Source organism: Pelodiscus sinensis, chromosome 27 (genome assembly GCF_052426305.1).
Source record: "Pelodiscus sinensis isolate ZL-2025 chromosome 27, ASM5242630v1, whole genome shotgun sequence".
NCBI lineage: Eukaryota > Metazoa > Chordata > Testudines > Trionychidae > Pelodiscus > Pelodiscus sinensis.
In genome coordinates this window covers 13,436,788-13,448,565 of record NC_143078.1, presented here as the reverse complement: position 1 = coordinate 13,448,565, position 11,778 = coordinate 13,436,788, and the positions used below count along the sequence as shown (strand labels likewise).

Genomic DNA, 11,778 nt, shown 5'->3' with positions numbered 1-11,778 from the left:
CGGTGCCTTGAGGGTTAGGGGGTGCAGGGTTTGGGGTGTGCACGGTGCCTTGAGGGTTAGGGGGTGCAGGGTTTGGGGTGTGCACGGTGCCTTGAGGGCTAGGGGGTGCAGGGTTTGGGGTGTGCACGGTGCCTTGAGGGCTGGGGGTGCAGGGTTTGGGGTGTGCACGGTGCCTTGAGGGCTAGGGGGTGCAGGGTTTGGGGTGTGCACGGTGCCTTGAGGGCTGGGGGTGCAGGGTTTGGGGTGTGCACGGTGCCTTGAGGGCTAGGGGGTGCAGGGTTTGGGGTGTGCACGGTGCCTTGAGGGCTAGGGGGTGCAGGGTTTGGGGTGTGCACAGTGCCTTGAGGGCTAGGGGGTGCAGAGTTTGGGGTGTGCACGGTGCCTTCAGGGCTAGGGGGTGCAGGGTTTGGGGTGTGCACGGTGCCTTGAGGGCTAGGGGGTGCAGGGTTTGGGGTGTGCACGGTGCCTTGAGGGCTAGGGGGTGCAGGGTTTGGGGTGTGCACAGTGCCTTGAGGGCTAGGGGGTGCAGGGTTTGGGGTGTGCACAGTGCCTTCAGGGCTAGGGGGTGCAGGGTGCATTGTACTCGCTGGGGTGTGTGCATTGCCTTGTGGGCTATGTGCGCTCTGGGGCGGACGCAGGAGTCAGTGGGGTGCACGCAGTGCATTGTGGGCGGGGGGCTGTCCCATCCCGTGCCTGCAGTTCAAGTTGCGCGGCGCGGAGGCAGGGGGCGGTCCACTCCCGGCTTTGCGTCACACTCAGCGCTTCGCTCACAGACAGGCGCACGCATGCGCCGTCTACCCTCCCCCTTCACGCCCCCCTCAGTCGGCCGGACTCCTCCCCACCGCGAGGTTGCGCGTGCGCTCAGGGCCATGGAGCGGTTGGAGGCGGGGCCGGGCTCAGGGGAGGAGCCTACCCGGCGGTCCCCGCTCCTCCTTCTCCGCCGGAGGGGGCGTTGCCGGACGCGCTCGGCAGAGCCAGGGGGCGTGGCCTTGCTGACGAGCTCGAGCTCGAGCGGCAGCAGCGGGAGCGAGGAGGAGGCGGAGATCTGGTGGCGCGCGCAGCGGCGCGCGAAGGTGCCCAAAGTGCGCACGCTTCGCCCGGCGCGGCCTAGCTCTGCGCAGGCGCAAAAGCAGGCGGATGGTGTAGAGCGCACGCGCGGAGAGCCGTGGGGGCTACCGGCTCTCGCCGCCATGGAGCGGAAAGGTGAGTGGCGGGCGCTCTCTCCCGGCCCGGCGGGCCGCCTCCTCCCCCCTCCCGCCGATACATGCGCGCGCGACCGCCCCTATCTCCCTCAGAGCAGCGCCCTCCGCCCCCTGGCCTGCCTGGCGCCCCCCCCCCCCAGCCTTGCCCCTGAGGGGGTGTCGCCTGCCCCCCCCCCGCCGGCCGCGCGCCCCCCCTTCCGCCCCCGCTCACCCGCCTGCGTTTCTCTCCCCCAGTTCTGGCCTTGCAGGCCCGCAAGAAGCGGACCAAAGCCAAGAAGGACAAGGCCCAGAAAAAGTGAGTCAGACCCCTTGGACAGTCGCGGGGGGGGGGGGGTCGATGTGGGGCGCGGGGGGCGCCCCCCCAGCCTGGACCGCTGAGTTTAGGCGATGCCTGGATGGATCCATGCGGTGATGGGTTCCCCTTGGGACTGTGGGTGCGTGACATGCCCTCGGGCTATGGCTCTGGAGCATCCTCGCAGCTTCATCTGCTAACCTCGCCGCTGCCTTCCCTGACCCCTGCATAAGGTGCTTGAAATAACACCCCTGTCTTTCTGCCTCGATCCCTTTCCTAGGCATCGCGTAGGCTGCGCCTCAGTTTAACTCAAGTGCATTTTTAAAACTGATGTGGTTAAAGCAGTCTTCCTGTCTTAGAAAAAACAAAAGACAGGACTATGTAGCACTTTAAAGACTAACGAGATGGTTTATTAGGTGATGAGCTTAGTCCTGTGTTTTGTTTCAGCTACACCAGACTAACATGGCTACATTTCAATCACTATTCTTGTCTTAGGAAACTATGTGTTGACTTTGATTTTTATTTGCTTAGGTTTAAGTACCCATTCTCCAGATACTTGATGCTCTGTCTCCCACCCCCCTCCCTTGTTCTTTCTCTCCCCCCTCCCTTTCCCCTCCTATTTATTTCAAGTTTTTATATCCCCAACTCATAACTCCGATTCTCTCAAGAAGTGGGCTGTACCCATGAAAGCTCATGGTACCACCTACATGTTTTGTTAGTCTATAAAGTGATACCAGACCATTTGTTGTTGTTTTTTCTGAAGCCCCTAATGTAGATGCACTTAAGATGACAGATAGGTTTTTTCAATATGTTTTCAGCTATTAGAGTACTTTTCTGGTACAGATGAGGCCTTTGAATTGGTCTATGTTTGCACCCTTTGCAGGTGTTCCTGGCCCACACCGAGCTCTAGTCACTCTGTCTCCCCAAGTGGACTTCTTTGAAGGTCTCTTACATAGCTAGGCTCTGATTCTCTCTCTGGCTATCAGAGGGAGATGTGGTGGGCCTCTTACAGAAAATGGATTCCATCGTAGGAATAGAACTTCATCATTAGTATGTAATGAGCACCTTGCATCTTATGACATTTGATGGTAGGAGTCTTTGCCACCCTACTACCCAGTTTCTTCCAGGTGTAACAGCCTCTCCTTAGCACTAGCACCAGCACCTTCATCCCTCAGTCAGTCACATGACTTGTGTATTTGGAGGTGGTAAGGTTGCCATGGAACCTCTTTCACTGAGTCAAGGAACAGAAGGTTCTTCTAAACAGTTTGATTACTTAAGTTTTCCCTTTCACCATCTCTTTCTGTAGTTTACCTTTTATTTTTATGATTACGTTACAGTGTGTTTACCTTACTCTGTAGCTTTGACATCTTTCTGTGGTTTCTGTACCCATGTCAGGAATTTCATAAATAAATTGCCTTCATGATAAACTTTTGGATGGGTGTAAAGACTCTCTAAATCTGTGGTGTCCAGCTAGTTATGAAGCAGTAGCTATTATAGTGGCTACTGCTATAGCGAACTAGTGACACTCAATTAGCTAAATAGTCACATGTGGTTAGTAGCTAGTGTGTTGGATACCACAGCTCTTAATGATTCATATGCTAAACTTTCTATTTCAATCCAGTGTGTTAAGTCGTGTAGTGACATTAATGCATTGTGGTTAATTTCATTTTTGTTGACGATGGTCTGTCCTTGTAGTGTTAGCTGGAATGACCATCCCTTGTTTGGAGTAAGGATGTAAAAGACTAGTCAACTATCTGATAAGCATATTAGAGGCAGCAAAGGAGGGGGGAGGAAGGAGTACTTTAAAGATCAGTTGCATGGCAGGCTGCCACTTTAAAATGCTGCATCTGCAGTGATTCAAAGGGGCAGCCATGGAGCCCGGGCTCCCTGCGGCATTTCTCCAGAACCTGGGATCAGCTGGGGAGTCCCCAGCTGACCCTGGGCTCCTAGTGGCATGTAGTATAGCATGGAGCCCAGGGTCAACGGGGGACTGAGAGTCCCCTGCTGACCCTGGGCTTCATGGCTTTGAAAAGCACAAGAGCCCCCCACTGGGGATTCTTGTGCATTTCAAAGCAGGCACCCGCCTGCAGCCAGAGTTAACAGGACTTCCCTCTGGCCCTGGCCTGTGGTTCTGCATTCCTCCTCTTGAAATATACAAGAGCACCAGGAGGGGCTCTTGCACGTTTCAGAGGAAGAATGCGGAAGTGCCTATCGACTAGTCAATGGAAATTTAATCAACTAGTTGACTAGTTAGTTAACCTTATTTTAACATCCTTAGTCTGGAGAGCTGCTGGTGAGCACAAAACTCTGTTCCTAAGAGTCTGTTGAAATACATCATCTGTAATTGGGCTCTCTTTCAGTGTTCCATGAAGTTCTGGCTTTGTTAGTGCTTAAGAATTGTAATGAAATTAAGTAAGAAAATGTTACCTGATAGAAATTTATCTTGGCATTTTCTATAATCACTTTTTCTTCTGCTTTTCTGATTTCCTGCTCAAAATGAGCATTTCTTTCCTTTTTGTGAAGATACACTGAAATTAAAAATTTAGTTTTTAGTTGTATGGCGTCAGTGCTTTTCTATTTGCATGGTCCAGATTCTTAAGTAGCTTGCCCTTTCCTTTTCATGTATATAATAGTGTTATAACTACTTCAGAGGACATTGCTGCCAAAAGGTAATTTTGGATCTTGGCTAGCTGAACACAGTCATGTGATGCAATAAATTTCTGATATCTTATAAATGAATGGTATTCAGGACTGGGACACTATCAGCCTATTAGATGAAGTATGCAAATAATCAGGGTTTGACAAAAATACAATCTACTTGCCCATGGCAAGTAGATTTCAGTTGCGCGCCCCATTCATTCGTGGCGTGCGCATGCGTATTGTGGCTCTTGCGCATGCGCAGTACGGGGCTGATGAGCAGTTTTCGCCGCCGTTCATCAAGCCCTGCAAATAAGTATTCTGATGGATTTGCAGATTAATAATGCTTTTCATTAAATTTACTGAACTCATCAAAAAGATGTTTCTCTAAAGTGTTCAGAATATATTCCATACACTCAGTGTGGATTCAGGGGAGAGGGATCTACAAATCTTGTTTGTTTCTACAAAAGGCTAAATTTTAAGTAGCTCTAGGAATTCTGCTAACTTTAAAATATGGAAGTAGTTCTTATAATTGTTACATAGAAATATATTTTGATAACAGCTACTGTAAGGTGAATTCATTCAGTCATGTATTAATAGCTACCTTAGAAATTAAAAATTCTAAACTGTAATTGTCTTGTATTTGGAATCATGAACTACTTCAAGGGGGTTATTTGTGGAACTGAAAATATCTTATTGGTTTTTAATGGAGGTGAGTATGGATGATGTGGCGTGTCGGATAATGAGCATTTTCCCTTTTTATTCATCTTCCTAAAACATCTTGGGGTATCTGCTGCTATTAGGAAAATGGTCCAATGCTGTTTTAGAGTTTATAATTAGAAATGACATTTTGGAATGTATCAATCTGTCAGATACAACTTTAAAAGGTAGTTGTGCATATGTTATGCATCCCCTGCATCTGCTGTATAGTTGAAAACAGTGTGGTTCCCAGCCATTTTTATACTGCGGACTGGCAAACCCATTCACAAACTTTTGGCGAAACAGTAACATTTTATTTGCATATATGTGTATTTGTCATCTGCATACTGAAATAAAATGTTACCAGTCGGCCAAAAGTCCCGGCTGCCAGAGCATCCCAGTGCCAGCCCTAATCCCTAGAGCCCTCTACTACCCCACAGCGCCAGTCATTGACCCTAGAATCCCCTGCACCTAGCCCCCCTAGTGCCAGGCCCTTGCTCCTTAGAGCCCACCACCAGCAGACCCCCAGTGCCAGCTTCCTGTTTCCAGAGCCCCACTGCACCCAAACCCCCAGAATTGCCCTATTGCCAACCCCCAGTCCCAAATATTAGCTATGCCCCCAGAGCCCAGCAGTGCCAACTCCCCACCCCAGGTGCTCCAGTGCTCCCCAGTGTCAGCCACCTGCCTCTTATAGCTTCCCACCCCTAGAGCAATGCAGCACTAGCCCCGTTCCTGCCCCGCCATCCTCACCTAGCCCTGCGCTGCCTCCCAGCCACCAGCTGAGTGCTGCTGCGTGGATCACGTCTGCTCTAACGCTGCCATGCCGGGCTCTGTGCTGCTCTCCTGCTGCGTAGCGAATCGCTCTTCTATGTCTGGGAGGAGACCCCGCCCCTGTCCAGAGCTGGTTGGCTGAGAGGCGGGCAGGAGGGGAGGCGCTGGATTAGGTGAGGGAAGTGGGGCAGGCACGGGGATAGTGCTGGGGACTCGTGAGGTGGGGGGGCCATAAGAGGAAGGGGGCTGACACTGCCCCAGAGCCGCAGCCAGTGGTTCGTGGCCTGGCAATTGGGAACTGCTGATTTAAAACAAAGACATTGAGCTGAAACTATACAGAGGGTTTTTTAATGCAAATTGGGAGAAATTCAAAGTAATGCTTTTGTGAATGGTACAAGAAAGAAATGCGGACTCACTGACATCTGATTCTTGAGCCATTATCCATTAGTCATTATATGTTCTTGCTTTCAGTTCTGTAAAAACTCTGACATCCATCTTTTAGACAGAATATAATGTGGCGTCCACAGAGGTCTGTCTGTTGCAGTGGCTCTCAAACTGGGATCTGCACAAACCTTGCAGTTGGTCTGTGACTTGAGCTCAGCTCGCCCCACAACAGGGAGCCCCCCCACTGGCGCTCTAGCCTCAGAGCACCCCCATCTGCCAAAGTTGGCACGCTAGTATGGCTTCCTGCTGGGGTGAGAGGAGAAAGTCCTGAACCTCCCTGCTGGATCTGCTTTGTGGTGAAGAAGTGGAGCCAGTAACAACTCCCGCTCCCCCAAGTGGAGAAACAGCAGTGCATAGACATGCTGCCTGGAGGTCTTCCCCACTGCACCCATTGGCCAGAATCTGGCCAATGGGAGCAGTGGGAGGCCATATCTGGGACACAGTGCCTGGGAGCAGTCCAGGGTGCGAAAGCAAGTACATGCCTCCTCATGCTAGATCCTGCATGTCCACACCTCTCATATCCTCTTTCTCTTCTCTCTCCCCCCCCGCCCCCCCCCGCCCCGGCCAAGATACCACACCCCATTCTTCCTGGCAGACATCCTCCTACTCCCAGCCTGTTCCTGCACCCTATCTCCCACATAGACCTCACCCCCTCCTGCACTGCATCTCCCACCCAGATCCTGCATCCTTACTGGCATATTGGCAGCCCTGTCCTACACACTGAACCCCTCATTTTTTAATCCCACCCTTGAGCCGGGAGGGGGGGTCTACAAAATCCACTAACCCTGGAACCTCACAAGAGTTTATCTGGCCTATGGGAAGCCCTGTACCTCAGTCCTCCCTTTCCCTCCCCCAGCCCCATGGGGCTGGAGTGCCGAGGGAATGAGGTGACTCAGTTGGGGCCACATCGGGGGGGGGGGGAGGAGATTGGAGGGTTTTTTTGCCTCTTGTGTGGCCCCCAACCCAAAAAAGGTTCCCAACTCCTCCCATAAATAGAGACAATGTTGAAAGCTTTTGTGTTTGACATAAACTAATATTTTACTTTATTTAAAATGAAGTTTGGTAAACTAGCATAAGAAAGTTAAAGCACTTAATCTGTTTAATAATTTTGATTAATATTTTCTTTCTTACTAGTTAAATTAAACCATTCTCCCTAGCTGCAGCAAAATGGCAAGTTTCCATTAACAGCTGGTGGTCCACGGTAAGGTTTGCTTTGAGCTGGTTGGGCTGGGGGCCAAAAATTTTGAGAACTACTTGTCTATTGTATCTACAAAGACTGTGATCACTAAATGTCTACAAAATAGCTATATCACTTTCATTATACTTCTGAGTTGATTTGCAGAGCTCTTGAGTCTGTATCTCGCTTTCGTTACTTAATGTTTTCAGAGAAGAAATTAAACAAAACTATTGTCTGACTGGGAAAACCTGCGCATCAAATAACTAATTTTTTATTTGTACACATTTATAATAAGTTTGAGATACTATAGAAAGAATTTTCAGGATGTGACCACATCTTTTCAGCTGGACTTAGCTCATTATGCAGTATCTTCAAATGGATTTTTTTGGGTCTGGTTGTCAGAAATGGAGCAGACAGCAGCTTGCTTGTTTAAAAGGATTACTAAACCATCTGGAGCCCACCATTAGAAAGCAAACATTGTATCAAGGCTAGAAGGAACCTCAAGAGGTCATTATGTCTTGCTCCCTGTGCTGAGGAGGTGGGGTCGGCGGAATCAGGGATCTACATAGACTATTTTCAGTTATGGGCATGTTTTCTTTCTCAAGCATTGACTTCAGTTCAACAAGTACTTAATCAGATCTGTAAATTGCATGGTAATAGATTGTTAGGGTTTAAGAACTTTTAGATAAAAGTTAAAGTAAATACCAGTTTGACTTGCAAATAGAAATTTAAGGGTTAAATGCAGAAAGCCCTCGCCCCCCCAGGACATTGCTTAGTCCTGTATTTGTCATGGTTTTGAAACAGATGATCAGCCACTTGGGTTTTTTTTGCCCACTAATATGGATACTTTTTTTCCTTTCTTGGAGGAGGTGGGATTTTCAGTAACTTGTGCTTGTTTAAGTCATGACCATACCTTAGAGCAGTTTTTCCAAGTTTATTTGGCCATGGAACCCTTTTAAACGAGAGAGAATTTTGTAGAACCCTTAATAACAGTCTTATATATGGAGCTGAAAAAGTAGACCACAAATAAGAATAATAAACAAATGCTAAACAAGGTCATGAAATCAACACCTAGTTTAATTACACATTTAAAAACAAATATCACATTTAATGGTGTACAAAAAATAAAGCAACTGGTTTGACAGCTGAAGCTTCGACTTTGTCTGACGTGGCACTAGTATATTCGTATTCAGTCAACCACATGATCCATGATCCCTGAGAGTGAGTACAGGGATTGACGGTGGTATATAACAGGCAATCTCGCTACTGACTCTGCGCACAGCGCTGAGTAGTGACATCATCGTCCCTACTCTCGGGCTAAGCTGGCATTACGCAGGGACACGTAGCGTGTCAAACACAAATGAAAATTGTTTTCAATAAAATTCATAAATGCTTAAATATTATTCTTTTAAATCATAAAATGTAATTGTAATGGAATTTTTTCGCAGAACCCTTATTTTCACTTTGCGGAACCCCAGGGTTCTGTGGAACACCATTTGGGAAACACTGCTTTAGAGACCAAGGAAAGGAGGAGCTCAGGCTTAAGTCACTAGACCCAATTTCTAGTCGTATCCTTGCCTTAGACAGTGGGGCAAGTGGTAACGAGTACCTACTTTTTTATAAAATGCTTAGGGAAAAATTAAGTGCAAAGTATTGCTTTTAAAAAGTTGCAGAGTAAATAAGTGATAGTTATTAATAATACCCAAGCCTCTTGCGAGCTCACTACTCTGGATTCTAAAATGTTTTATGCAGATATTGAGTACATATTCTGCCATGGCACGTGGCTTGTTTACTGAATTTAATTGAATGCCGAGGCATGGTCTTTGGATCTGTTGTATAAAGTTCTACATTTTTAACAGATGTAGTGATTTAAATAAAATGCCTGAAGAGGCACTAGTAAAATATGAGGTCCTCTAAAGTGTTTTTCCCCCTGACTGTATTTTATTTGGCATAACATCACATGAAAAAGGATTTTCTTCTTGGACTTGTCCTGCTTATTGGTGAAGGGAACGTAGAAGGGAACATTTCTGGCCCAGCTGGTAGGGCTGCATAGTGGCTGGCTGCCCTGTGTCCTTTCTCTTGTGGGCCGTGTGTTTGGGACCAGGGAGTGGAACCTTCACAGCCATGAGTGTCCCAAGGAGTATGAGGTTAGAGGCCCCGGAGAGCCGTGCTGGGTAGCTGCATTTTCCGCCCCTCCTGTGGCAGGGCCCAGTTTCCCCTATGGGGTCTCCCCTGCCTGTTCCTGGTCAGAGTTATGCAGGGAGGAGCCGGGCTCCCTGACTCAACCCAGCGGAGGACAGGGGGGCTACTACCACCCTGACTGTCATGTGGGTCCCACGAGCCCAAGATATGCATGGGCTGAGTGACCCTGCACTTCTAGGCCCTGAAGGAGGGAGGAACTCTCGAGCCACCAGAAATTTGTGCCTCTCCCTGTCGCCTGTGCTGCAGATGCCACCAATCCCGTGCGTGTGTCGCAGGCTGGGCTGTCACCAGGCCTGGCAGGGCAGGGGTGGAGTCTCTTCCCAGCTGCATAATGAATATACAAATATGCGTATGTTACCAGTCTGCAAGAGTTTGTGAAGGGGTTTGCCTGTCCCTTGTATCAAAAGTTTGGGAACTTACATGCCCTAGTGGACATCACATAAGATTTGGAACATTTGCAATAAACTGGCATGAAAGAATAATTGATTCATTACTCCAGATAATGCTCCTACGTGAGTGATATTGATGGATGTAACTCATTAACTACCAAACCTTGCAGGATACGAAAATGAGGATATGTGGAAAGGAAAAATTATCTTGGAGGGATTATTATGGTTGCCAGTTCATAGATAATTTGCTAATCGCCTCTCAGAAGAATTGAGGCTTGCAACAGTAAAGGATCTCGCTGTTCGGAGGTTAAATGTTACCACTGAATGACTGTAGTATCACTTTCAATAACAGTTCAGCGTCCACATTCAACAGCCTGCTTTGTATAAATACAGTAACTGTTACTTACATTTGTTCTTGGTTTTCTATCCTTGCCTATCCAGTAAGGTCAGGTAATTAGTAAGGAGGAGAGACAAAAGGCCTATGGAAACAAATGTTTTTACTTTAGAGGGAACACAGCTACTCCCAGAAGTGGAAGGACAAATTGGGATTCATCCAAAAACACTGTAATTTGGTGGGATACGTGTTCCTATCCTTACTCTGGAAGGATTATGGCTCTTGTTTGATTAGCAGCTTTTGATCTTCTGGCTAAGCAGCTTTAACTCTAAAAGCATTTTCCTATACAGTTGATTAACATGCCATGTTATACTTCTTCTCTAGCTAAAAAGAGTGGATGACATGGCTAATGATTTGGTTTGTCACTCATGTTAATGAAATAGCAGTAAATATATTGTTGTAATGTCTTAAATGGTGGAATGTGGATTCTACTTAGCAGAACAATTAGTGAGGTATATGGCAACAAGCCATATTATAGAATTCACAGTATCCTCTGTAACTTTTACCTGTTGCTCCAAGTAATCATGAAGCGGAAATAATTTCTATTGTGTATTTCCTGCGTGTTTAAGAGGAGCAAAAGGGCATAGGCGGGTGTTGTCCAATGGTGGTGCTATACAGTAAAACTCCATTGGTCCGGCATCCAATGCTCTGGCACTCCTGATGGTCCAGCACCATCGGGAACCCGGAAGTGCTCCAGGCAGCCGGACAATTGGAGCTGCTCTGCCCCCGGCTTCCCCAATTCAGCCGCTGCTGAAACTGACCAGCAGCTGAATCGAGGAAGCTGGGGGCAGAGCAGCTGGGGTGCTGCCGGGTTGGTCCCGCGCGGTGCTACAGGACCAACCCGGCATGCGTCCCTGATTCAGCCACTGCTGAAACTGACCAGCAGCTGCTGAATCGGGGATGCCTGGGGTAGAGATGGACTATCGGAATGGGGGGCTATGAGAGGTCTGGGATGGCATCCCCTCACCCCACCCTAGACCCCTCATAGCCCCCTCTTCCGATAGTCCGGCATATCTGATAATCCAGCACCCCCGGGTCCTAAAGGTGCCGGATTATCGGAAGTTTTCTGTACATAGTTAGGGTGAAACAGGAGGTAACTTGTACAAGCCATGTAAATTGTAATTGTCCACAAGGTGGCCATTTCTTGCTTTTTACAAATAATTTGAATTTTTTTAACTACCTTTCCCCCCAGGGCTTGCTTTTTAACTTTTCGACTAGGATATATAAAATGGGGTGTAAAAGCTTAACTGATAAGCATCATCCTAAATGAGGAATGCTCTCCTCCTGCCAGTGCTCCAGCCCCAGTGCCTGCCACGGACAGGGGCTGCTCTTGTCCGGAGCATCCTCTGTCTTGCAGGTAGCCTGGGCACCCCTCAGGGAAGGGCGTCGCAAGCAGCCTCTATCCACAGGGAGTTGGCACCAGCCACAGCATGGGGGCTGGGATCTGGCACAGCCAGTGGCAGCCCCAGCTGCCGGCGAGATGCCGGGTGGTGGAACTCATCTGGGCTGCGGGGGGAAGGGAGGCGGTGTTGGGCCTGAAGCTCAGCTGGGCTGCGGGGAGGGGCGGGAAT

At 48.6% G+C, this 11,778-nt stretch overlaps 1 protein-coding gene across 4 annotated transcripts in view; it reads left to right on the top strand.

The window, feature by feature from the left end:
* The first annotated feature begins 818 nt into the window (after positions 1–818).
* Positions 819–11,778, top strand: part of SRPK1 (SRSF protein kinase 1) — a 46,143-nt gene continuing 35,183 nt past the window's right edge. For 3 of the 4 annotated variants that reach the window (XM_075910478.2, XM_075910476.2, XM_075910479.2), the window contains exons 1-2: positions 819–1,203; positions 1,437–1,497. In XM_075910478.2, coding sequence (XP_075766593.1) covers positions 870–1,203; positions 1,437–1,497 — 395 coding nt within the window. In that variant the 5' untranslated portion in view covers positions 819–869. The remainder of the gene's footprint in view (positions 1,204–1,436; positions 1,498–11,778) is intronic. The other variant, XM_075910477.2, reaches the window with a different exon arrangement.